This window comes from Canis aureus, chromosome 30 (genome assembly GCF_053574225.1).
Source record: "Canis aureus isolate CA01 chromosome 30, VMU_Caureus_v.1.0, whole genome shotgun sequence".
Taxonomy (NCBI): domain Eukaryota; kingdom Metazoa; phylum Chordata; class Mammalia; order Carnivora; family Canidae; genus Canis; species Canis aureus.
This window is the reverse complement of record NC_135640.1, coordinates 37,395,871-37,423,062: the sequence shown is the minus strand read 5'-3', so window position 1 is coordinate 37,423,062 and position 27,192 is coordinate 37,395,871. Positions and strand designations below refer to the sequence as shown.

The following is a 27,192-nucleotide window of genomic DNA, read 5'->3' as shown; positions in this document are numbered from 1 at the left end:
GTAGGGCCCTAGTCCTGTGACCCTGACCATGATCTCTACCCACAGACATGCCTGCTCCTTCCTCCTCGACAGTCCTCAGCCCCTTCCATCAGCACCAGCCACGTGAGCAAGTGCAGAGAAGGCCCTTTGGTTTTTTTATAGTTCTAGAGATGCTGAATGCTCTTTGCAGGGCACTGCCCATCTGTCTGCCCTTTCTGTCCACACCCTTACCACACCTTTGGCTCTTGAATAAACTCCTCCATCCCAACTCAGCCCTGTCCCACCTGGAGAGTGCCCTTCTGCCTCAGATGGTTTTGACCTTCTCAGACTTGAGGGTCGGGTCCATGCCAGTCCCACAGTTCCATGATTCCACAAGTTGGCTGCAGAGCTCCTACTACTGAGCTGTGGAGAAGATGAAGTAAAACCCCTTGGAGTGGAGTCCATAGCCTCAAGGCTTTAGACACTGGGTGAGGAAATCCGACATCCAGTGGAAATTTGGAGATTCCCAAAGGCATGAAAGTCCTGTGTTGGGTAGAGCTGGAGAGGCAATTGCTAGAAATCCACCTTAGAAGACGTAACCCAACTATCAAGATCCCTCAGCTATACAGTGAGCTTGAGTTAACCATCTGTGGGTTAATTTCTAAAAGACATTGACATATTTTTCTGTTTCCTAGGTAAGCTGGATATTCCATGTGGGATTTCCCTATTAGATATGATTCCACCATATCCTCTACCCTTCAAATTTCACTAAATATATATATATATATTTCCAGAAAAGAAAGGCAGATTTGTCTTTATCCAAATGACTACAACTGCCTTAGTAACAGTAGCCCTGTGAAGGGTTACCCGAGTGCCAGCTGCTGATCCCTTTCTGCATCCTCAGAGCTGGCTTCATCCTATCCCAGCCTAGGGGCTGCTGAGTGTACTCTCCTGCCACCTCCCAGGGTACCAGGCCTGCCTCCTCCTCTGTCCTGCCTGCTTGCACCTCCGCTGGGGACATGGTGAGCCTTCAAAGCTCCATATCTAAAGATTGGCTATAGGGATTTGAAATTGGACACAAGGATCTCATTCTGAGGTTTGGAAGAGGAATGCCGTTCTAGGATAAGCCTGTCAGAGTGCCTTCAGAGCCGGTGTTGCCTCCAAGCATCTGTGTACATGGCTTGTTTATAGTCACAGAGAGAGGACAATGGTAGTTCACTGTTCCCTGCAAGTGTTTCCAAACAGCTGTCACCAGGGAAGTTTTGACATGACAGTTTCAGAAGGAGCTGGCTTAAGAAAGAGAAGCCAGGTGGCAGCTTTGCATCCCTGGTGTCTGCTTGGTGCTTCAACTGAGCGTGGGCGCTATATTAGTCCAACTCCGCTGTCATAACAAAATACCACAGACTGGGGGGGCTTACCCAGCAGGCATCTATTAATGTATTTCTCACAGTTCTGGAGGCTAGAACTTCAGGACCAAGGTGCTGGCAGGGTTGGGGTCTAGGGAGAGCTCTCTCGTTGAGCTGTGGACGGCCACCTTCTCAGTGTGTGCTCAGTGGCAGAGACAGAGAAGGAGAGTCCTCTGGTCTCTTCTGCTTCTTGTAAGGGCACTAATTCCATCACAGGGTCCTCACTGTCATGACCTTGTGGGACCCTGGTCACCTCCCAAAGGCCCCACTTCCAAAAACCATTACTTTTGGTGTCAGGGCTTCAAAAATGGAGTTTTGAGGGGACACGGTCATTCAGCGCAGAGCAGACACTGTATTTGCCCTTTGACATTTCTCTTCTCTCCTCCTCCTTCCTCAGCCTCCCCACCTTGCCCTTCTTTGGTTCTCTCTGTATATCACAAAAAGACTGGGAGGCAGGCTTCTTGGTGGCAACAATAATGGTAGGATTTATCTTCTTCTCCTTCAGGAACTCCCCGGATGAATGCAGTATGGCCAAAGGCGGGAAGATGGTGGGCAGCCCCGACACTGTGGGCATGAATTATGGCAGCTACATGGAGGAGAAGCACATGCCGCCCCCAAACATGACCACGAACGAGCGTAGAGTCATCGTCCCAGCAGGTCAGATGCTCATACTTCACTCTGCTCAGTCCGCAAGCCACACCTTTCCAGAAGGCTGTTCAGCTTTCTCTTCCCACCTCTGGCTTCCATCATCCTCACTGGTCTAGGGCCATTATTCTACACGGAAGCCAGCAGGAGTCTGACCACCTTTGGTGAAATGCCCCCTGATCTGTGTGTGTGTGTGTGTGTGTGTGTGAGAGAGAGAGAGAGAGAGAGAGAGAGAGAGAGAGAGAGAGAATGGAAATCTATGAAAAGTGACCACTCAAGGGAAGAATTGCCCTTTTTTCTGAGATTATTTGGTATTAAATATTTTTTAGATGAAGTGCTCTTCATACTAGATAGTAGGCTTTAAAAAAAAGAAATTTTTATCCAGCAAAAAATAAAACGCTGGGAGCTATGTATTGCGCGTTCTCAAAATCAAGAATTCCAGCTATCCCTGGCCTATACTACAGATTCCGAGAACCAGAGTAATTCTTTGCCACAGAAGTAATTCTAAACTCAAACCAAAGCAATAGCTCTGAATTTGAGGAAATGCCAGGAACTAACTTGTTGAGCAAAACTGAAGGGAATGGGAAAGATGAGTTTCACACAGCTTCTCAGAGGAAATGTGCCACATAAAACCAAAAATACCATGGCCACAATAAGAACTTACTCCATGGCAGGGTTTTTGGTAAGCAGTTTGGAGACACCATCTCAGGAAATCTTGGGAAATGGAATTCTTAATCACAATTTCCCTGATGAGGAAAATGGAGCTTCCAGAGGTCAACTAACTTTTCCCAGGGTCTAATAGTTAGTAAGAGGCCACGTTAGAGTTCACACAGACCTGCCTGCCCACTTTGTTCTCCTCCTTGAGGTTCTGGGCTCAGTCTTGGCTCCTGACACAGCCCCCGTGGGATCCTCCCTGTCACTCCTTGTGGCTAGCCATCTGGTCACCCTGTGGCTCAGCCTCGGGAGCTTGGATTTGCTGCCACTTCAGCCTGAAACCCTTGATTCCAGGTAGCTCTGTCTTTCATCAGGGCTGGGTGCAAACTTCTCCTCAGAGAGCCCTTTCCTGAGGGCTTCTCATCTAGAACCATTCTCAACTCCAGTTGGCTGATCTCAGCATCCTCATCTTCCCTGCCTTATTTGTCTTTACTGTGTTCACTCCCATTGGTCATCATACTGCACATTCATGTGAGTGTTTGCTTTTTAGCTTCCTCCCTCCATACAGCCTCAGCCCCCCCAAAGGCCCAACCTCCATGGCCAACCAGGTGCTGACCTGGAATGCAGTAGGTGTTCAAGTGAATATTAACTAAGGGGAGGATGAGTGAAAGGATATCTATGCATGGGCAAGGTTTGCAAGAACTTGATTCTCCCTTGCTCCAGGGGTCACTAAATGCATCTCTGTGAAGTGTGATGACAAACAGTCCCCTCCATGGTGTGATTCCCATCCCACTGCCCCTTAGTCTGCATACGCTCACTTTCACGGACTTCTGTCCCCTTCCACATAGACGGCAACATATAGAGGATGTGGCCCAACTTCTGGCGTGGGCTTGTGGACCGGACTTTGCTTTAGGATTGTCACGGGGAGAGGGTGGCTCTCAGCAAACTGCATGAAGCTGATTTGGTGCAGTTGATTGAAAAGCATTATCCTGTGGAGCCGTCCCTCATCTTGAGGCATTTTGTAAGACTTTTACTGGAGACAGCAGAGATGAAGTCTCATGTGTACTTGATGACAGGGACAGAACTGATTTTGATGCTGATTAAAAGGCAGTTGACTTTTCTACAGAAGCCCTGTACTTGGTTTGATCATAGCAGCTGAGCTACTTATCTGAAACCCATTGCTCGCTCTTGGGCTGTAGAATAGAATGTTGTTCCTCTGGGAAAAATATGGATATGCAAATGTCCAAGGCAAGCATCCTGGATGTGTGGTACCTACAAAAGGCTGAGAGCAGTTGTTCCTGGGGAGGAATGGAGGGAAAGGATGGTGTTGCCTCAGACACTATCCGGATATAACCAGGATGAGGTAGGAATGTAAAGGATGTCCATCCATGCCCATCTCACCCGTAGCCTTGTTTCTTAAGAGTGTTGTTCCTCCAATTCAGGCAAAACAAAGCTTTTAGTTCTCTAAGATGGGAGAACCAGTCAAGGTCTATATTGAAGATTCTTGTCTTGGTACTTTAGAGAATCACAGACCCAGGAGGTAATGTGTGGTACCACTTAAACTGTTCACCCACGGGGTCATATTTCTGTCACATCGTCAGTGTGCTTTGAAGTCATCAGTATCATTCCCAGCAGGCACAGACTTGAGGGTTGCTACCTTAAGTAAAATGTTGAGAAAACAGGAGAGATACTTATATGGGGAGGAGGCAAAGAACCACTTTAATGGAGTCAGAGCATCCAGCGTGCCTGATATTGTATAGTAGCTGCTCATTAAGTGTCAGTTGGATGAGTGGACTGATGGTCGTGCAGATTGGCTCACACTGAAGGTTTTGTGTAAAGACTGGTTTCATCCCCTGAAGAAAGTCCTCTTTCAGCTGTTCCCTCCTTTGGTTGCTTCACGCCAATGCAGGCAGTTATTCAGTTAATAGTGTTTGTAAGAGAGCTAGTGGTGGCTGATTTTGCAAGTTGTGAGTCTTTCAGTTATTGGCCAAGCTTCATGTATGTGTGCTCAGACACACAGATGAACACACACGCCACACACCCACACCCACCTACCCACCCACCCACCTACCCAGACGGCTGCATTGCACAATCCAAATAATTCCCCAATGTGGCCATGAGATTTCAGGCCCTGGGGGCAGCTCTGTCAGCTGCTGCATCTGGACCTTCAGCCCCCACTCCAGGACCCAGGCACCTCTTGCAGGCATAAAGCACTCTGCACACAAATGGAATTCTCCAAATCTGCTTCCACCTGGCACATTGAGTTCCTACTAGTTAAACACATTGATTGACACTCAGAAGGGCAAATCATAAAGATAGCTGAGAACAATGACTTATTTCTAAGCATCTGCTTTTATTTTTTTTAAATATTTATTTATTTATTTGTTCATGATAGACAGAGAGAGAGAGAGAGAGAGAGACAGGCAGAGGGAGATGCAGGCTCCATGCCGGGAGCCCGACGCGGGACTCGATCCCGGGACTCCAGGATCCTACCCTGGGCCAAAGGGAGGCGCCAAACCGCTGAGCCACTCAGGGATCCCCTCTAAGCATCTGCTTTTAAAATGCAAATTTTTAAGTCTTGTACAGTTGCAAAAGGTGAGTGTCACTCAGCTCCAAGGTGTCAGCAGGCAGTGAGAAGGGGATGCCTCAATCATTGCATGAAGTGTTCATAGGCTAAAAAGGAAAGTAGTATAGGAGAGATGGCCCAGCTACTCACTCTAAATCTAGAGAAAAATATTCCCTCGAAGAACGAGAAAGTCCTGAGAAAAACACTCAATCAATGAGACCAGCAGACATTCTGGGGAGCCCTGGCTTATGCATGTTGTCCTGGAAAAATTGTATGTGTGTTTCTTCCTCTCACAGTACACTGGTTAGATGGTAAATCACATTTGTGCGTTTTCATCTACCTGTCTATTTGGTGTACATCTGTATGTCTAAGTCTACATCTCATGGAGTTGGGCTGTTCCTGACATGGTTGTAGATCAGAGTGTCATTCAGTGAAATCAATCTTAATGAGGAGCTAGACACGTGTAGCCTGGTGAAATGGCACTTCAGTGGTTGGCTCAGCTGGATTTGGATGTCGACTAGAAAATGTTTCTCCAAGTACAGTCAGAAGCACTTGCATCAGGACTCCCTGGGAGACTTATGATTTGAAAATGCACATTTCCAAGTTTCCTGAATCTGGATGTGGGGAGGGTCAAGGATTCCACATTGTTGATGCACTGTTTGGGTGATTTCATGCATAATACGATTTGAGAAGCTCTAATCTAAATAAGAGACTGCGAGTAAATTTTACTTGAGTACACCTTAACTGTTTTTAATGAAGGCAGGCTGGGTTACTTTTTAGAAGAGGGAGTGGCCAGGAAGATAGGAAATAACCAACAATTTCACATTGACATTCCAAGCAATTTAAAAAAATGAAGAGTCGCCCATTTGGTGGGAAGCAATGTAATATTGTGTGACAAAGGTACTCAAAAAATAAAAATAAAATCAATAAAATAAAATAAAACAAGCGGTCATATGTTGAGGCATCCACAGGAAAACCCAGGACAATTAAAGGTACAGAACGCAGTGAAGAGTGGAGGAAGCCTGGAGCTCCATTCTGACAAACTGGGTCAAGCGCAGTATGAGGCCTGCAGGCATTTGGCTGCATTCCTATCAACAGCCAAGACAACTTGGGCACAATGCAGGCCCCTGACTTCCAAGTGTTCCACGTTTGCCTCATTGAGTCTGTGAACATAGATCACTGTTTAGAAACAAATGGGTCGCCATTGCATGATGGAGCTAGTATTCTAAAACTGGATTTCTCCACATTTCACAGAGCATCTGCCATCGGGGACACTGGCCCTCTGTGTACCAGCTATACCTCTGGTGGTCATTGTAGCTTTTTCCGTATTGACAGTGTACTTGGCAGTGTGCTAACCAGCAGGGCTAACAAAGAGGAAGGCACAGTCTTCATCCACTTTTCTTAAAAGTTGCAAAATGCTGACCAAAATGCAATAGGACCTCAGGTTTTAGCAGCTTACATCATTTTGAAAGATTTTTCCTTTTCTCTGTTTTTATTCCCTAAAATGGGTGCAGAAGCATTGGGCATTGGGCTTGTCAAACATTTCTACTTTTTTTCCCCTTTTTTCAACTTAAATTCAGTTGATTAACATATAGTGTATTATTAGTTTCAGAGGTAATTTAGTGACTCATCAGTCAAACATTTCTACTTTTATTGTCTCAATATTCACCTTGAGCACAAACACTCATGGCAATCAGAAGTCTCAGAGATAAAGAGTTGCCACATTCACTTGTTCCCTACATTCATTCATTCACTGAGGCTTACTGTGTTTTAGTCACCATGAATAAAAGCTCTTCTATGATTTAAGACCCCCCCCCTTTTTTTTGACCCCCCCCCCCCGCCCAAACACACATGGCTGCAGCTCCTTGTATTATGTCATCTTCAGGCCCTCCACACTGGATCCTTTCTCCTCAATTCATGAAGTATCAGTGAGTATTTGCGAATCTCATGCCTGTCACATAGGAAGTGACCAGAACTGATCAAGAGTAGATAAGACCCATCCACATGAAGTAAGTGGTTCCTGACAAGAGCATATGGGATTAAGAGCTTAAATGACTGGTTCAGACACATGTTTCAGAGCATCTGAGATGAGATGACAATAAACATGACTGTCAAGAGTAGTTTCCTTGGAATCTCATATGATTCCTTAATCTCTTTGCAGCCTCCATCATTTTTCTCTGCCATATCCTGGCCCTGAGTCATGTGTTCTCACAGTCTGCATTGCCACAAGCCTATGTCTAGATCCATGTGGTTCCCTCTGATGGAATGCCCTTCCTCCTTTCTTTGCTCACAAATATTTCTTCAGGGAAAATCCACCCTGTCTAGGAAGCCAACCTTAATCTTTTGGCAATTTAATTGCTTCTTTTAAAACATCTAACCAGTTCTTTTATTAGCATGCTTAATTTTCTTTCACATTATATTCTAGAATGCATCTCATATGTACTTAAATCTGCATATACCATTTAATCCCACAAGGATTGGAGATGCTTTGTAGACTAAACTACTGATAAACCTGTGAACCAAATTACTGATCAAAAAGAAATTAGGTATCAGTTTTGAGGCAATTAAAATATTAATGAAAAACCAAAATCACATGAAAGAAGAATGTATCCATTTTGACCACATTTGACCACAAGGTTGGCCAAGAAATTGTAGCCAAGCTTCCAGTATGGCTTTGAGCTTCCTGGCAGCCAAAATAAAAAGTCATGTGGGGACATAATCCCTGATTTTACAAAGAAGTTTCACAAGGAAGACAATGTTTTTCTTAATTCTGAATCCCAAATGCAGGATCCCTGGACTTTACACTTGAGGTCCAGTGAGACTGTAGAGGTGACCATATTTCTGACATGATTGCAGCACTGCATTTCACTAGTATGGTCCTTAAGACATCCTTTATGAACAGAGTGAATTACATTAGAGAACAGCTCATTGTGGACAGAGAGCATATGTCCACGGTGAGTCTTTGCTGGTCTGGCTTATTGTAAAGTCAAGATTTTGAGTTCTCAAGAGTGGAAGAGGACTCACGTGGCTCTCACATGATTCCTTCTCAATGTGACACCTCCAAGCTGGGCTTCGAAAGCAGGTGAATAACAAGTTATAGAAGAATATCCTCACCAACCTTGGACGGTAAACCTATTTTGTTTGAATCTTGCTAGAGTTAATTAGAGCCTGTCTATTCTATTAGATTGCAGGTTGGGGAACACATCTTTTGCATTTTTAATCACCAGACAAAATAGCAGCAGGCTTGTGGCCTGTATGCAGAGGTCAGTAAATGTGCATCTGTTGAGTGAGTGGTAATCTAGATTTAGTTAGCAAGAATCATGGAATCACAGGAGTGGAAGGTATAAGACCCTGGATGATCTTAGCTCAACTTTGTATTATTATTATTTTTAAAGATCTTATTTATTTATTCATGAGACACACACACACACACACACACACACACACACACACACACACACAGAGAGAGAGAGGCAGAGACACAGGCAGAGAGAGAAGCAGGCTCCATCCAGGGAGCCTGACATGGGACTCGATCCTGGGCTGAAGGCAGCACTAAACTGCTGAGCCACCAGGCTGCCTTCAACTTTGTATCATTAGTCAAGATTCTTCAGAGAAACAGAACCAATGTCTCTCCATCTCTCTCTCTCCTCTTCCCCATTTATTTATTTATTATGAGGAATTAACTCATGTGACTATGGAGGCTGAGAAGTCTCACAGCCCACAATCTGCTGTCTGCAAACTGGAAGCCCAGGAGAGTCAATGGTGTAGATTTTAGTTCAAGTCTCAAAGCATGAAAGCCAGAAACCTGAAGGCAGAAGATCGATGTCTCAGCTCAAAAACCAGGCAAAGGGAGCAAATCGTCCCTTCCTTCCTCCACCTTTTTGTTCCATTCAGGTCCCTAGTGGGTTAGTTGATGTCACCCACCCACACAGGGGAGGGCAGACTGCTCTATTCAGTCTTTCAGTTCAAATGTTGATTTCTTCTAGATACACCCTTACAGACACACCCAGAAAAAATGTTTAACCAAATGTCTGGACATCCCATGATCCAGTCAGGTTGACACATAATGCTAACTATATCACAAACCTCTTCCTTTAAACATGAGAACGTAGAGTACTGGAGAGAAGGGAAGCACCTCTCCCCGAGATACTTGCACAGGTGGATAAGACCAGAGCCAGTTCCCAGGCTTGTGTTCACATCTACCTACAGAACTTGTAAGAAAGATGACACGTCTTCATGTTATTTTGTCACGCCACTAAACGCTCCCAAGGATCTCTTCCACTATGTCTACATTATGAAATGGGTTTCTATAATCTTCTGTTTAAATTGCTTCTGTGCAACCAAGTCAAGTAACCAGACAAGCAAACCATCTAAACCTTAAATCCGAAGTCAAAGTTAATTATATTCTTACACTATAAGCTGGATACTGATTGAGGAAACTGTCCCGGGGTTCTTCTATGTGTGACTGAAATCATAAACACAGAAATGATACAGCTGCCATCTGTTGAGTGCACCCTATTGTCAGGCACTGGACCATCCACTTTGTAGAAAAAGGTATTATCTCATTTAAATCCCCAAGCACCCTGTGGTGTAGGTATTATTCATTATTCTCACTTTATAGATAAAGAAACTAAAGATCATTGCTCAGAAAGTCCCAGCCAACAATTAACAACTCTGAGAGCCAGGATTCTAATCCAGTTCTTTCTGACTCTAGAGTCTGAGTTTCTCATTCTTGTGCTACCCTATCAAAATTACCCAGAGAGGGGAATCCCTGGGTGGCTCAGTGGTTTAGCGCCTGCCTTTGGCCCAGGGCGTGATTCTGGAGTCCCGGGATCGAGTCCCGTGTCGGGCTCCCGGCATGGAGCCTGCTGCTCCCTCCTCCTGTGTCTCTGCCTCTCTCTCTCTCTATGTCTGTCATAAATAAATGAATAAATCTTTTTTAAAAAATTACCCAGAGAGGAACACAAGGACATGAAATGGTGAGATGCTCTTGTTGCAGAGATTCTGAAATGGCCTTTTCAAAGGAGACTAAGTAAGGGACAAGATACTAGAGGAGATGTTAAAATAGTCTACTGTGTTGCTCAGGATGTAACCACTACATTTCTGTGATGGAATTGAAAATAACTTAGATTTAGCATGAGTGGCTAGATGGATGTTAATGTGTGGAGAAAAAAAATTAAGTTAGATGATTTGGTTTGGTTTATTCTGTATTTAAGTTACCAGTGGGACATCCACCCACAAGGCAATCTGAGAGCCATTAGGGTTAAAAGTCATTTATCAGGGCTTACCACACCTGGGTTCTAAACTCTGCCATTGTCTCTCTCTGGGACCTGGAAAGTCACTTAATCTTGGTGTTCCTTGGCCTGCAGCTGCACCAAAATACAGATGATGGTAATACCCACTTTGTATGACACTGTATGGATTAAATAAGAAAATACATCTGAAGCACATAAACAATGCTGAGGATATTGTAAGACCTCCAGATATTATAGTGGTTTTTTTTTTCATACTCAAGTCAAGCATTTGGGAGAAATCCTGAGATTTGAGGTCGATCCACAGACATAAGCATGTGGTGTGGGTTGAATTGTGGCCCCACAAAAAGAAAGGTTAAAGCCCTAACTCCCAGTGCTTTAGGACATGACCTTATTTGGAAATAGAGTATTTTTTTATATTTATTTATCTGGAAGTAGAGTGTTTTTAGATTGAATCAAGTCAAGCTGAGGTCCTGGGGGTGGGTCTAATAAAATGGTGTCCTTATTGAAGGGAAACATTGGACACAGACATACAGAAAGGGAGGATGATGTGAAGACACACAGGGAGAAGGCCTTGTAATAATGGAAGCAGAGATTGAATTGATGGAACTGCAGGCCAAGGAATACCAAGGATTCTGACCACAACCAGAAGCTAGAACAGATAAGGGAAGAATTCTACACAGATCCCCAGAGGGAGCAGGGCCCTGCTGAACCTTGCTCTCAGATGTTGGCCTCCACAACCATCAGACAACACATTTATGTTGTTTTGAGTCACTTAGTGTACTCTCTAATGGCAACCACTGGAAACTAATGTGCTATGCATGTTGTAGGTAGACATGGGAATAGACAGAAAGTACAGGGGTAAGTATGGAGTGAGGACCATGACAAAACTCTGTGGACATCAATATCTAAAGAGGCAAAGGAAACCCGAGCAAGGAGAAACTTTAAGTGGAACAGGTCAATGCATCTCTAAAACATGATGAGCAAAAGCTGTGTTGTCATGGGATAACCAAGGAGAGGCAACAGGGGGAAGAAATGAAGGAAAACAAAATCCTGAAACTAGTTAATCCACTCAGGAAGAGCTGAGAATGACTCCATCCAGTGAAGTATTTTGGCGTGTCAGAATGTCAAAGATATGTTTAGAGCCCAGCAAAAATAATTTAGTCATGTGTTATGAATAAAACACTTAATGAAATTATTGATTCTCAAGCAGGCTAAAGATAGCCATATTTCCTTATAGTGTTTGACTCTTTTGTAGGGTATTACATGATTAACATGTACAATTAATTTTTTGACAGTTAATAAATGCATGAAACAGAGCATAGCATGAGCTAGGCTGACCGGTACATTGGAAATGGGAAAGTTTTAAATAGGTAAAAAAATATGCCGAGAAGACTCTTGGGCCTAGTAAAATGTTGAGCTTAAGAGAGACTTAAGGTGTTCCTCTTAAAGAATACCTGGAAATGTAGCATGGAATCTGACATCTTTTATATGTCTAACTGTGGGGGAAAAAGTCAGTGAATTCCTTAGCAACTCAAAACAAGGAAGGAACTGAGAACAGAGTATTCCTCTGTCCTTTTGTCACCTGGCTGTCACAGGTGACGTGTATGGGGGTGGGATACCAGTGTCTCTCATTCAGAGATTTAGGTCTTTAAGCAGCAAGAGATGAGGTCTTGGTCTCGGTCTTATGCAAAGCAAGGAGTGGGACTTGATCTCTCTCTATGTACATATGCACACAACTGTGTTTTCCAGCAATCCTAGGCTGAGAAATTAAGCATTGAAAAGTGGTCGTAGGCTAATGCCCACCTCCGACACCTCACTGAAGTATGTATGTGATCCTCCTGGAGAGACACATCTTCAATCCAAACTTTACAGAATATTCCTGCAGAGAAAGCTTCACTGTAAAATGACTCTGTGACTCCAAATTACAAAAACAGGAAGAAGCAATCTACCTAGAACAGGAGTCAGCAGAAACGACAGACAACATGATGAAGCCTCAAGAATGTTAGATAATTGAAGCATGGGATTGAGACTATAAAGTAAGTAGGTTTAAAAGGGGTTAAACACACAGTAGAAGGAACTAGAAATAGAGGAGCAAGACATTATGGAAAAGAACAGATACTTTTGTTTGTTTTTTTGTTTTTTAAAAATATTTTTATTTATTCATGAGAGACAGAGAGAGAGAGAGAGAGAGAGAGAGGCAGAGACACAGGCAGAGGGAGAAGCAGGCTCCATGCAGGGAGCCTGATATGGGAGTCGAACCCGGGAATCCGAGATCGTGCCCTGAGCCAAAGGCAGACACTCAACCACTGAGCCACCCAGGCATCCCAAGAACAGATAATGTTGAAGAAGCAGCATGAAAATTCCTAGAAACACAAAAAAGGATTTACAAGTTATCAGGAACTCAGTAGGTGGGTTAAACAGTTGATTTGAAAAAGTCGAAGAGTGAATTAAGGAAAGTAGACTTGCAATTGATTTCAGGGTGCAGATCACTGATAAAGACATGGAATTTATGAGCAAAGGTCAAGGGCAGGGATGGGGCTCGTGATAATGTGCTGAATCTAATAGAAGTTCCAGAAAGGAGGGAGTAAAAAGAATGGACAAGATGAAATATTTGAAGAGATAAAATCTGACTTGGGGCACCTGGGTGGCTCTCAGTGGTTGAGTGTCTGCCTTTGGCTTAGGTCATGGTCCCAGGGTCCTGAGATCGAGTCCCGCATCGGGCTCCCTCCAGGGAGCCTGCCTCTCCCTCTGTCTATGTCTCTGCCTCTCTCTCTCTCTCTCTCTGTCTCTCATGAATAAATAAGTAAAATCTTTTTAAAAAAATCTGACTTTTCAAAATTTATGAACAAGACCATTTTCCATATACAGGAAGCAGAAGATAGAGATAAATAAGAATAAGTACACACTAATCATATTCTGGCAAGACTGTAGAACACCAAAGACAAAGAACTTAAAAACCAGCAAAGAAAAAAGACTATTTGAAAATAATGACAGTTGTAAGGACAGCAGACTTCTCCACAATGACACACAACACTGAGGGCAGTAGAGAAAAATATTCAGTGAGCTAGGAGAAACTGACAAAATTCTAGCTCTCTTCTGGGCTCTTAACTTTTTTTTTTCTGCCATAGACTCATTTAGTAGCTTCTTGAAGCCAATGGGCTCTTTAGAATAAACTTCAGAGGAATATGATTTAAAAAAAAAAAACTTTATTAAGAGTGCATTATAATCCATTCTGTAAATTGTGGGGAGAATAAAGATACTCTCAAACAAAAGTCTGAGTTTGTTGCTAACCGACCCTCACTTCAAGAAATAACAGAAAATCTAATAAAGAAAGTAGATCCTAGAAGAAAGGAATAAGATACGGAAATGGGAGCAATGAAATTAGTTGAAATAAGAATAGCTCTAGAGGTGCCTGGGTGGCTTAGTCGGTTAAGTGTCTGCCTTCAGTTCGGGTCATGATCTCAGGGTCCTGGTATTGAGCCCTATATTGGGCTCCCTACTCTGTGGGGAGTCGACTTCTCCCTCTCTCTGTCCCTCTGCCTGCTGCTCCCCCTGCTTGTGCGCTCTCTCTCTCTCTCATTCTGTCAAATAAATCTTAAAAAAAAAAAAAAAAGAAGAATAGATCTAAAGAGAAATGGCTATAGAGTAACAACCACAACCTCCTAAGTAGGGAGAATAGCAACAGAGTAGAATAAAAACACTGGATAATATCATCATTCAAGATTAAGGATGATCATGATGAGAGTTGAAGACTTTTAAATTCCTTGCTTTCTTTGGGAAAGGGATAAATTTGGTGATTAAATTTGGATTTTGTTAAAGAGTAACAAGTAAAGAAATAGAACTTGAATGTTAAACAGCCAGACCAGTAGAGAAAGGAAAAAAAAAATGAAGAAAAATCGATAAATTCAATAAGACGCTTACGAAGGAGGAATAAAGAACATATAAAGCAAGGTAAATAAAAAGAACACAATAAGGTGGCAGAAATCAGATCAGTAACAATACGTATAAGTAGACCAAAGTTGCCATTAAAGAGAGAGTGATTAGATTTAAAAGAAAATACTCGAAAGTCAATTAAGTACTGTTTACAAAAACATTAACACAAAGAAAGGATGACAGCAAACAGATGGAATAAGATGTACTAGTCAAATTCTAATCAAAACAAACTTGACAAAAGTGGAAATAGCAGAAAGCACTACTGGAGATAATTGAGTTACATTCATGAAAACTACATGACAATGATGAACTTGTATATACATAGTAACATAGCCTCAAGATATGTAAAGAATTGTAAAGAGAAAAAGACAAATCCACTTTAGGTGAGAGATTTTAATTTGCCTTTCTCAGCAGCTGATAGATCATTGACCAAAAAATTAGGTATCCATTATCAATTTTGATCCAATGATTTGAGGAAACCTCTACCTAACAAGGAGAATATGCATTCTTTTTAAACTCTCAAGGGGCATTTGCAGAAATTGCAGAAATTGGCCATTCAATAGGCCACCAAAAAAGAACAACCAGAATCAAAGAAAATCAGTGTTATATAGACCTCATTCACTGGCTAATTCACTAATTCAAAAAAAATTAGAGATCAAAGCTATCAAAATGGTAACTGAACCTCATCTATAAATTAGGAAATTAAAAGGTTCAGAAACAGAATCCAGTGTAGGCTTCTTTTTTGTTTTTTAAAAGATTTTATTTATTTATTCATGACAGACACACAGAAAGGCAGAAAGACAGAGGGAAAAGCAGGCTCCCTGCAAGGAGCCCGATGTGGGACCCGATCCGGGGACCTGGGACCATGTCCTGAGCCAAGGAAGGCAGATGCTCAAACGCTGAGTCACCCAGGCGTCCACCAGTGTAGGCTTCTTGAGTTCAAATTTCAATCTGGGGTAAAGTAAAGCCCAAAGTGAAGCCAGTTCTCTCTGTTGAGCCTACTTTGTGAATGTAAAGTCTCTCCCTAACAAGAGGCAAAATGTTAAATCTTATTTTTGCAGGCTTTTGAGTGTCTTGGACAGCAGATTGGCAGACTTGCCCAGGGCCTGGTTTTATAAACAAAGACTTCATAGGATTGTGATATGGCTTAGAGGTACAATTTGTGTCGATATTTGTTCTTAAACAAGGGTGATTTTTCTATCTGGAAGCCAATATTTTACGCTGGTATTCAAGAAAAATGACACTAGGGCTTATATTCTCACCAGTTTGACTCTTGCTTAACCTGACTTTTATTCGTTCCTCTGGGGGGTCTCTGACACAGAATGTTTGCCCACATGAGGTATTCTATTTCGTGAAGATTCAGTACGTCTTTGGCAATGCAATATCCTTTTGCCTGATTTAAATATCTACTTAATATTTTCCTGGCATCAGTGGAATGCTACTAGGTCAGAAAACAGTTTCAGGGAAATGTAAAAATAATTTCAACCCTCTACCCACACACCGCTTGCCACCCCCCAACCCCAGCAGTAATTTAAATGGTGCAACTCCTGAACTCTATGCTTCGCCTTTATTATTTTTCTTTTCATTTCAACTTACCGAAATAGCCTTCGTAAAACTTGTAGTTATTAACCATGGAATCAAAGATACAAATAAGAGGCTTCAGAGACTGAGGACTTCTTTTTCCCTTTTCCCTTGGAGTATGGGGTTTACCATTTTGATGTCCATGAAATGTGGACTGATGACACAGCTATTTTCAAAACAATTGGCCCGGAGGCTGAAAACAAAACAACTTATCTTCAGTGGTTCGTGATTCATCTGACAGAAGCACCTCCAAAAGCTTCTCAAAATAAAGCGTAAATCAGACTTTTGTGCTTAAAGGAAGAGGCTGGCCCTGAGATAGGAGATTGTTTATTCCATCTCAGCAGAGTTTGCGATGTGAAATCCACTGTGTGGATGCATTATTTCTCTGCAGTGTTATTGTTGGCAAAGTGCTTTCACATACATTATCTCATTTACTTTTCTATTCCCCTAACATTTCACTTAATTACCCACAGAAAAAGAAAACAAAATCCAGAAAGGTTAGCATTTACATCTAGTAAATCGTTGAATCAGAACCCAAATATTGGTATTCTGGCTCCCAATAAAGCCTTTTATTTTACCACCGAGGTTGCTGTGCTTGATGTAATTGTAATTTGATTCCTCAGACATTTTCAGTGACTCTGAAATTCCTGAATCATAAAGTTCAGGCTTCTTAGCAAGATACTGAAGGCTCCCTGTGATGGTACCCCAACTTTCATCTCCGTCCTCCTGTGTTTGTGTGCCCCCTCTCAAGCCCTCTACTCCAGCCACACCCAATTTCTCACTTCTCCCTCAACACCTCAGGTGTTTCATGTCTCTGCGGGCATGAAGCTGGGCTCTCGCTGTTCCCCTAAACTAAAGGGCTTCTCTGCTTCTGTCACCCGAATCCTGTCAAATGCTTTTCATTTATGTAGTCTCGAGCAAAGCCTTTCTGGTGAAAACTCTGCCTTTTCCCTTGGTAGGTCTCCTTTTCCTTGTCTCCTCTGGATCCTTCTAGCTTGAGTTAATTAATCTTAGACCTCATTTGATGGGAGTCTTGCTTTAGGTCCTTGAATTCTGCATGTTGTTTCATAGAAGAAGGAATAGCCGGCTTCATCATGAGGTCAAGTGATGGGTCCTGAGCCCCACTGGTCTCTGGAGGCCGAAGGTATGGAATGGCACACCTAAACGTAGCTAAAGGTGATGCCTTGGCTGGGGTTAATTCTGTGGCTCCCTCCTGTTTCTCCTTTGTATGCATAGTTGGGGATAAGGGAAGGAGGTAAGGTCTGTTGAATCTTGTGGGACCTTGTGAGCCCCCTTCTGTGATGGCAGAGTGGGACAGAAGAAGACAGCTTTGCTAATATACCATGAGCATGGAGGAGACCCTAGAGACTACTGGGGTGTCTGGAGTTGAAGAGAGAGCTGGGACCGAACATACTGACCTGAACTCTACAAAACGCTGCCTACCGCTGCAGCACCCATGCCTGGCCTTGGTAGCTGGGGAAGGTGGGGCTCACTGTGGGACTATCATTGGTGCAGGATTCGGGCTTGCAAGTCTTGTTGTCACTTCCCTGCCCAGAGGGTCATTATAAGTGCTTATCCCTCAAGAGCATCAAGAACTGATCCCCAAAGGAGGTGGTGAGGGAAGGTAAGGGATTAAGAAGGGGCTAGTTCTGCATGCAGTGGGTGTGTTTAGGCACAGGCATGAGGCAGTGGTTCAGGAGATGGCAGGCAGTAGTGTGTGGTTGTAGGATGACAGGATGGGGAGTGGTTAGCATGACATCCCATGAAGATACTGGGGTCTAGCAAACTCAGGCTTCTGTGCTTCATGTTGAGGTGATTGGGCTTGTCCCTTGAAAAGTATTCTCTGTTATGACACCTCCAGAGTAGGTCTGGAATAATGGCACCCCATGAGTAGGTCAGAAAGGACCATCCTTATTTACTCTATCATATAACCATGGTTTGTTTTTCTATTCTTTGCTTATAAACTTGTAGGGCAGGGATGCAGAGATCCATTCCTAAAAAGATTCAGGAGTAATACAACTTTGTGTAACTTTATTCTTTTTGAATGAAACAATCCCCATTAATAAACTGTATAAGAAAGTGAGATTAAAATAGTATGCCCTTGAAAGCTTTATAAAAACACTTTAACAAACATATATATGTATATAAATTCTTTGTAAGATCTTGTTTTGATTTTGAAACAGAGCAGAATACATTTTTATAAACAATTTTTAAACCTAAGTATTATATGTCTATTGGAGAGAAAATACAGTTTAGTGAAAAAAAAAAAAATCTCCATCACCTTCTCCCCAGAGACGACAGTTGACATCTTACTGCCAAGCTCTCCAATATTCTTTCTGTGGTTATATTTACATTTCTTCGCCAACAATAATTATGCTTCAGTAATGTTTTCAAAGGTTTCAACTTAATCCACTTTAAGCATTTTTTCATATCAATAGATTCAGCAGTATGATTTTCATTTCAAAGTATCACAGGAATATCCCTAAATGTGCTGCAACTTAACTAGTTTTCTTTGGTTGGACATTTAGGGTGTTTCCAACGTTATGCTATTATAAACAGCACTACAAAGGACATCCTTGAAAATAAATCATTGCGCACATCCTCTATTATTTCCTTACGATAAATTTCTAGAAGTGGAATTTTTAGTTGAGAGACGATGCACACATTTTTTTAAAAGACATTTCAAATGTATTGCTGAATTGTTTGTTGGAAAGGTGGTAGCGATTTATAGTCATGCCAGCAGTACGAGAGAACAGCCATTTCACCAACCCAAAGTGAGAATGTTCGTAATAAGAACAATGCAGGTCTGAGGAATTGGCCTCTGGGGTCTTGCCCATAGGTCTTCGAAAGGAAAACTGAATGAGCCATGATAGTCCTGGGCTTAACAAGGGAAACCAATTAACAGTGTACCAAGGGACCACAGAGAGATTAGACTTCTCTTTTTGGCTGTTATCGTAAGATGTCATTTTACCATTTTAACATGAAGTCCATGACTTTTGGGAAGATGTTTATATATCATTTTTAGAATATCTAGTTATACCATTAAGAGAAGAAAATGCAATTTCACTCTGGACTGATTTCTAGGAAGTAGATGCTCCTCCCCCCCCCCCCCCAAAATAGTCCTTCTAAGTTGTTAAAGGCAAAAACAAAACAAAACAAATATGAAGGGTTTGCCTAATACCTCATGGTGGGATTTAAAGAAATGACCCGAGAAGGCTGGCGGATGGGAAGACCTTCTGTCTGAGAGCCTGTGACTGTCCTCTGCGTAGAACCTAGGGGCATGAGGGCTTGAATTGAAAGGATCCATGTCTGCATAATGAGGAATTGTGACAGGCCATGAGCAAAAGAAGAAAGAAGGACCTTCTATGAAAATAGTCTAGAGTTTTGACCATTTTCTCCCCCAAGGTCAAATCCCAACATAATGGCAAAAGAGCCATCTGAACTTAATGGTAGACAAAGCTAACCTCCCGTGGATACACTCAATTTTCACACACTAACAAAGTATCTCCGCGTGTTTGAATTACACAGGGATGTGCGCACCTTCCTGTCAACACTACCATTTCAGTTTCTGTAGATGGCACAGAATCAGAGCTCTCCTGGGTTTTCAGATTCTGTACACTGGTGGCTGGTTGAGAATGTGAGTGTTACAAAATTGGTTGAAATCCTAACCAGAAAAATGGAACATGTGCCTGCCCTACAGCCCAGCAGTTCCACATCTGGGTGCTCCCCTCAGGCCAGCACTTCCCTGTGCTTAACCTGCATGCGGATCATCTGAGGATCTGATGAAAATACAGGTGGGGAGCGGCACCTGAGATTCTGCTTTTCGAAGTAGGTCTCCCAGGTGATGTCAACGCCTCAGTATCCCAGGACCACACTCCAAGCAGTGAGGCCCATGGGTCGATGGTCTGAACTTCACTTGCACCTAAGAATTACCTGGGGAGCTTTTGATAGTTCTGATGCCAGGGCTGCCCTCCAGCAGAATTAAGCTAGAATCTCCTGGGATGAGACCAGGCTCAGTGCTCCCATCCCCCGTGACTCCAGGGTAGAGCCAGAGCTGTGGACCAAGGCAGATGCCTTCACATGTGCGCGGGAAGGGAGGCACTCAGACGTTCACTGGTCTGTGCGGGTGGTGGTGCCCAAGAGCTGCTTACCCAATTGAACATGTGTTAACTTGAACCCATCTTGAAAACACGGTGGTGGGTGCCAAAAGAAAATCAGATACCATTCATGTTAAGTTTAAAAACACAAACAATACACATAGTTGATACGGTAACAGTATTCAAATACACATAGAGATGATGCATGCATCAAGTCCAGAATGGTGATTGCTTCTGGAATGTTCAGGAGGGGAAAGCGAGGGAGTGGATTCTATTGGATTTGAATCCAATCTTTCAGTTAAAAAGATATGAAACATTAGGGTGTGAAAGGGAAGGGGGAGGGGAGGCAGAAGGAGAGAGAAGGAAAAAGGAAGGAAGGGAGGAAGGCAGGGAGGGAAGAGGCGAGACCTCTGGTGCTGTGACGATCTGGCTGCTTCTCCCTGTTACTGCTCTTTACTTCTGGAAACTTGAAGTCTCTCCCAACAGCACACAGCATGTGCCACTCCTGAGTAGCCTGAAACACTCATAAGATCAAACAAGCTTCTAAAGCTATTAGCCATGAAGTGATTCAAAGGGATGACTTATCCCTACACCAGATTCTCACTCATGATCAGAGCATCTTGGCATGCCCAACCTCTAAGGGTCTGTCCTAAGAACCAAGGTCAAGGCTCTCATTTACATATAAAACAGACACGGAAGAAGCAGTCTCTGGGGGTTGCAGCACACTGAGAGACCCTGGGATTTGAACTCTGGGTTGCCCGAGTGTCTCCCATCTGCCAGTATTTGGGGACCTTGAATATCCCTCTACCCGGACTGTTCCTGTGGGGGCAGTTCCGGCTGTATTTCCATGGGGATTCTCCCCAGGGCTGTGCCATCTGGGATCCCACGGGGTCCCCTCCCATATGTGGCATTGCCTGCATGCCTTGGGGTGTTTGCTGCAGCTGTGGAGTGAGAAAGTCCCCCAGCCCTTCCCCTACCCCTGCAGCGCCAGCTAGGTGCAAAACCAGAGTTTCTGCGGGAAAAGCAAGTGACTAACTGACAGCTCTCTCCTAGAAATGCTAGCTCATCAGAGGTGTTAGGGTTTTGGTTTACCTACACTTTACTTCCAATTTTGTGGTCAGGAGTCTTCAGTATTTTGTACAAATACTTTCTGGTGTGACAGTAATTAACACCTTCCCCATGTGTGTTGTGAACTCTATTTTCATATAAAGATGCCCATGGTTTAATAAGGAAAGAAAGTTGCCATTTTTTTTCATTTTTAAATACATAAAAGTAGGGACCCCTGGGTGGCGCAGCGGTTTAGCGCCTGCCTTTGGCCCAGGGCGTGATCCTGGAGACCCGGGATCGAATCCCACGTCGGGCTCCTGGTGCATGGAGCCTGCTTCTCCCTCTGCCTGTGTCTCTGCCTCTCTCTCTCTCTCTCTGTGACTATCATAAATAAATAAAAATTAAAAAAAATAAATACATAAAAGCAAAAGTAAATGAAAAAAAAAAAAGAATAATAATAAAAACAATCCATCCCCAAGTGAAACTTTCGATTTCCCGAGCAACCAGGGGGCCAAGTGGTGGGAATAGTCCTAGGCTTTCCAGAACGATTCACTTTAAAGGCAGTGATCTCTGCCTGTTGGGTCAGTTGTGTTTTTATCTTTCCCCCAGACACCTTGTGACAGGTCCCTGAGCCTGGCTGGAGGCTCTTCTCCTGGGACAGCGGGGGGGAAAAGGGGCCGCTCTGGAAAGCTGCGACTGCTGGGGGCCCCGCCTGGGACATGACTCTGCCCTGGGAATGTGTCCACGGGAACTGATGGGTTATGCTCCTTCCCCTTTCAGATCCCACGCTGTGGAGCACGGACCACGTCCGGCAGTGGCTGGAGTGGGCAGTGAAAGAATACGGCCTTCCGGATGTTGACATCTTGCTGTTCCAGAACATTGATGGAAAGGAACTGTGCAAGATGACCAAGGACGACTTCCAGAGGCTCACCCCGAGCTACAACGCTGACATCCTTCTCTCCCACCTGCACTACCTCAGAGAGAGTAAGATGGTCCCCGCTCGGGGCAGAGGTCACTGTCGTGCTGGTTCTGGCTAACCCGAGTGGGGAAGGTTCAAAACAGTTTGTTGACAGCTTCTTCCTGTCCTAGTAGTTCTCAGTTAGGGTCTGAGAGGACCAAATGCTTACCAGGCCGTGATTTAGGTGAACGTGGTAAGAAGCAGCCAGCGCGTGCCCCAGGAGCCCCAAAGTCACATTGGCTTTCAGCTGCCTCCACCAGGGTCACGTCCAGCAAGAAGACCACATGGCAGAGGGAAGCAAAGCATTGTCTGGTCACACATGACTGAGTCTCCGTGGTGCCCCACCCCGAAACAGCAACAGACGGAAAGGCCCCTCTCTGATGGGATTAGGGGGTTTATCCTCCCTAAGGCTAAACTGGGTCTCTCCCAGATCCCACCTGAACACAGGTTTCCGTTTGGGATCGTGAGATGTGGCTCACCTGACAATGGGAATGGCATATTGGCAATCGGAGGCATGAATTCACGAAGTTTGCTGCATGCTTTAATGTTTCAGGCATCAAGCATGGTTAGCGGGAGATGGAAGTAGTGCAGTAGTGGGGGGTTGTGAACTCTGGTGTAAATGCTTTGCCTGGCATCTCCATCACTCATTCCCTGAATTAAATATGGGCCCACCTAGGTTTTAACACGCTAACAAGCAGCAGGGCCATGGAGAGATTTCCAAGCAGCCCACGATACTAGGGTGGGAGTGGGGAGGTGTTTTTCTTCCTTTTCTCTTCTTTTTTTAAAAGAAGGTAATTCTCTCTTTTTTTTTTCATTTTGATGTTGCTTTTTTGTTTTGTTTTGTAGCTCCTCTTCCACATTTGACTTCAGATGATGTTGATAAAGCCTTACAAAACTCTCCACGGTTAATGCATGCTAGAAACACAGGTAATGCTGGCCCCGCCCCTACCCCACAGGACAAACGTAGGGTCTTGGCTCCAGGTCGCATGCTCTCAGGCTGGATCGCAGGACCCTCAGAGCGGTCAGGAAGACAGAACACAGGATGGTTGAGGGCTTCTGGCTGCGCAGGAGGCTCTGGCTGCTGGAGGAACCAGCGCCTACAGGCAGGGGGTGCCCCTTGGTTTCCGAGCACGCCCCCCTCCCCTTGACCGTCAGAGGACTTCTTGTAACAGAGCCGTGCAGAACTAGCCTTTAGCCATGGCCTTAGCTCACGTTGGCTGGATTATAATCTGCTGCTGTTTGTCCTCAAATATACGCTGTGCTGACTGTAGACACTAAAAGCATGTTCAATATAAAGGGGCCCTTAGTATTCCTCCCCCCGCCCTTTTCATTTTTGTTCTTAAAGGAATGTGTCTCAGGACAGGCAGTTTTTATTTATTCCTTTTAGGAAAAGTTTCAGGACATTTGACTTGTCTCGAGTCGAATCTTCTTGCACAGACTTTGGACATTGGCAAAAGGCAGCAGGAAGGAACGCTCATTGGTCACTTTCTATGAGCTTCTGTCGAAAGGGAAGCCGCGTTACAATTTTGGAGGATATGAAATTGGTTACTAACCCAATACTGCTGTTCTGCCTCTAACCACAGATTCTGCGTTTTCTTTATTTATTGCCTGAGCCTAGTAGAGTCTAACAGGATGCTTCGTCCCTGCTAACCTCCCCCCCCCCCCCCACTGCCCTTATAGTAGAAGTTGGCTTTCTGCAGATGATGTGCTCCCGGCTGGCATCCACTGTCTCCCTCCAGATAGAGACCACTACAGAAGCATGGCCACAGGCTGCTCACCCCGCTGTTTCAGCTGCAGGGACCCTGTGCCACCACCCAGGCTAGGGGGGAAAGCTTCACATTCTGGCAAGGCTTGGGTAACCCACTCGTAAGCAAGTTCTTGGCCAGCCTCCCATGGAAGTACAGCAGTGTTCCAACCATTTGCCAGTTTACTTTATAATGTGTAATGTGAGTGAGTCCAGGTTTGAGTGTTACAGTGAAATTGCTGCTTAATCTTGGTCCTCAATATTCAGAACTTTGCGCTTTTAATGTAAAGTAAGGAAGAAAATGCTTTGAGTCATGAGTGCGCCTCTCAAGGCTGATGTGTGCAAATTCTATCTATCGCATCAGCCTATTCTTGACCTTGTGGCCAGGAATAACAAATAACTTAGACAAAGTAATTTCCTTCTCTTAGGAAACACCTTTGGGCTATCCACAGTTTCTGATAATTTCACAGTTGTTTAAAAAATGTATAACAGGGAGTGAAAGTTTCAAGAAAGCTCTGCTTTTGTGACTGTTGTCACTGTTAAACATCAAAGCAGTCAGAGAACAGGACAACCAATTCCAAATGGACTGAACTGCAGCAAGGGATTTTTTTTTCTGCTCACAACAGGGGCATTGATGGAGAGGAGGGGAAACATGCCTCTGAATAGAGATGTGGAGTCACTTTTAATAAGATCCATATATTCTTTGGCAAAATTTTTGCAATTCTTTGGTATGACTTTCTTTGCAAGGGCTCTGTAAAATGTTTTATGGATTTTTATGAATTTAAAAATGCAAAGATACACCATATAATTTTTTTTCTTAATAAGATGAGATTGCTGGTGGGGCTAGGGTGAGTGGGTGGAGACAAACAGATGGGCTTCAGCAAGAAGCTATAAAATCAAAACACAAGACACTATAACAAATGGGGCACAGCTTGACGTCCACTTCCATAGTCAGAATCCACTTCTGCCCCAAGTGCTCGTCCCTTCCTCCTGAAGTCTGGAACAGCAGGATAGAGGGGCTCACCTCCCTTTGGTGTCACAGGGCAGAGTAGATTTGACACTGTTGCTGAGATCAACAACCACAGCTAAAGACCTTCACATGTTTTGTCTTTCCTTTCGTCTGCAGGGGGTGCAGCTTTTATATTCCCAAATACTTCAGTATATCCTGAAGCTACGCAAAGAATTACAACTAGGCCAGGTACGAAAACGCCCCTGTGTGATCTGTTCCTTGAGACACATCCCAGGATGTCCCGTGAGATCCGTGACCTAAGTCACGTGAGTCAGAGGGAGCGGATCCTGGGTCTGAAGGGAGTCTGAGAAGTCTCATACTGCCTCTGGATCGGGAGCCTAAATTCGATCCGACCATTTCATTCAAAGATCACACCGAAGGTCCCTGACTGCAGAATTCAAAACAGATCAGCCCTTTAACTAGCTGCTTTCAAAGACAGACGGGCAAAGACGGCATGTGGATGCCTGGCAGTCAGGAACCCGTCTGCTCTCGAGGTGATGGAAGGATTTACATCCTTGGGCGAACACGCAACGCACAAGGCATCCCCTTGGTGCTAGTGGCGACTTCCCAGCATGTCCCAAGAGCCAGTCATACAGGGCAGAAGCATGCGATAGATAGAATTTACATCGGACCCTTACTTTACGTCTTTCCTGATGATTTCTCTAGGTAGTTGATTTACGTACCATTTACAGAAAGTACATATTATCAAGTGCTTGTTAGTGACGAGCACAATATTACGTTTTGGGAGTGTGAGGATGAGCTAGGCTTCAGGAAGCATCCCACCTTCAGAAAGCTGGCCTGTTCATTCCACAGATGTCCAGGCGTGCTTCCTGTATGCCAACCACGGAGGGTACAATGGGATCCAGCTTACAGGCGCACGTACGTGCTTTGCCCGAAGTTCTAGATGTTTCAGTAGAGCCACCTAGAGCCAGAGATAGATGCACACACATAAGCATTTAATCATAAGAGCTAGCATCAGAGCCGGAGACAGACACTTACATGTGAACGTCTAGCCTGAAGCTCCCACCTGACGGTGGAGGCGCCACCTCTAACACCAGAGACTGTAGGAGCAGGAGGGCTTGCAAATGTACCTCCCATGAAAGGAAGAAGGATGCTCTCCAGAGGAAGGGCCACATGCTGATGGAGGATTAGATGTGTGCCAGGTGGAAAAGGAGGAGAAGGGTATGCACAGTGTAGACCTGTCTCCTCACCAGGACTTGAAATGATAACCTGCCAGCCTGCTACTGAGGATGTGGCCATTCAGGGCACTGGGCTGGTTTTTCCATATTCATTCGTGGATCATGTCTTCCTAGACCCAAGCTGTCACCCTTTGACCTCTGGGTCATGTCCAGAACTCATTTTGAATTCATCCAGGGCACTAAGCATGGCACCACTCTTTCCAGTGAGAAAGACGGGATCATTGAGCTAAATAGCAAGAGTGAAGAAGCTTTTTAGCATTGCTCCCACCCCGACACTGCCCTGTTACAGCCATACTGCCTTCAGGCTGGCGATTATCCTCTTCTCTAATCTTGGATGAAGGGTTTGGCCCACTGCTCCCAGGGATCGTGGCGGAAAGGCTTAGCCAAAGTGCTCAGTTACCTCTGCCATTGTAGAGATGGCCTAGGCCATTTAATAGGGAACAAGACCCAGGATCCAGAGTGAACTAGACTGTGAAAAACCCTGCTATTTACCTCTAATAAATGCATCCTTGGGAAAACAAACAGAAGTATAGGAAAATCACAAAGATTTTTGTGAGCATTTAAAAAATATTTCCAAAACAACAACAAAAAACAATAACAACAACAACAACAAACATTTCCATCCATACTTAAAAAAAAAAAAAAAAAAAAAACGGAACTTATCTAAAATGGTGGGCCAGGGCTTGTTTGCTTGCTTGCTTGTTTGTTTGAAGCTGCCTCATAGATGCCTCTGACTAAGTCACAAAATCCAGGGATTGTGAGCTAGTGTGGGAGTCTGGTCAAAAGGCCACAACATTAGCCAAATCCATTGATAAAGCCCAGTGGTCAGACCAGCTAGCTGGTTGCTTGTTGCTGCATAGGACAGTGGATCCTGGAACCACTTCTTTTTCATATTTTCGGACATAGTAGATTTGGAAAATATGGCCTCCCAGGTGTATAGAGAGGGGGAGGCTGGGAGGTGATGGCTGGGACACCCCTCTGTGCTGCCCTGGGGAGGACAGGTGGCAAAGTCAGGTGCACCTTCCAGAGCTCTGATAAGGCTCTTCCTTGGGGCCATAATTTGTGTGTGACCTGGAAGGAGATCACACCTCCATACCTCCATACTTCCATACCAGGAGAGTCCATTCCTAAGAGTCCGTT

General features: G+C 44.1%; 1 protein-coding gene across 8 annotated transcripts in view; it reads left to right on the top strand.

Moving 5' to 3' along the window:
• ERG (ETS transcription factor ERG) overlaps positions 1 to 27,192 on the top strand; it is a 186,251-nt gene that overhangs the window by 143,181 nt on the left and 15,878 nt on the right. For 7 of the 8 annotated variants that reach the window (XM_077879213.1, XM_077879208.1, XM_077879210.1 and 4 more), the window contains 4 exons: positions 1,870 to 2,021; positions 21,923 to 22,126; positions 22,947 to 23,027; positions 24,971 to 25,042. In XM_077879213.1, coding sequence (XP_077735339.1) covers positions 1,892 to 2,021; positions 21,923 to 22,126; positions 22,947 to 23,027; positions 24,971 to 25,042 — 487 coding nt within the window. In that variant the 5' untranslated portion in view covers positions 1,870 to 1,891. The remainder of the gene's footprint in view (positions 1 to 1,869; positions 2,022 to 21,922; positions 22,127 to 22,946; positions 23,028 to 24,970; positions 25,043 to 27,192) is intronic. The other variant, XM_077879209.1, reaches the window with a different exon arrangement.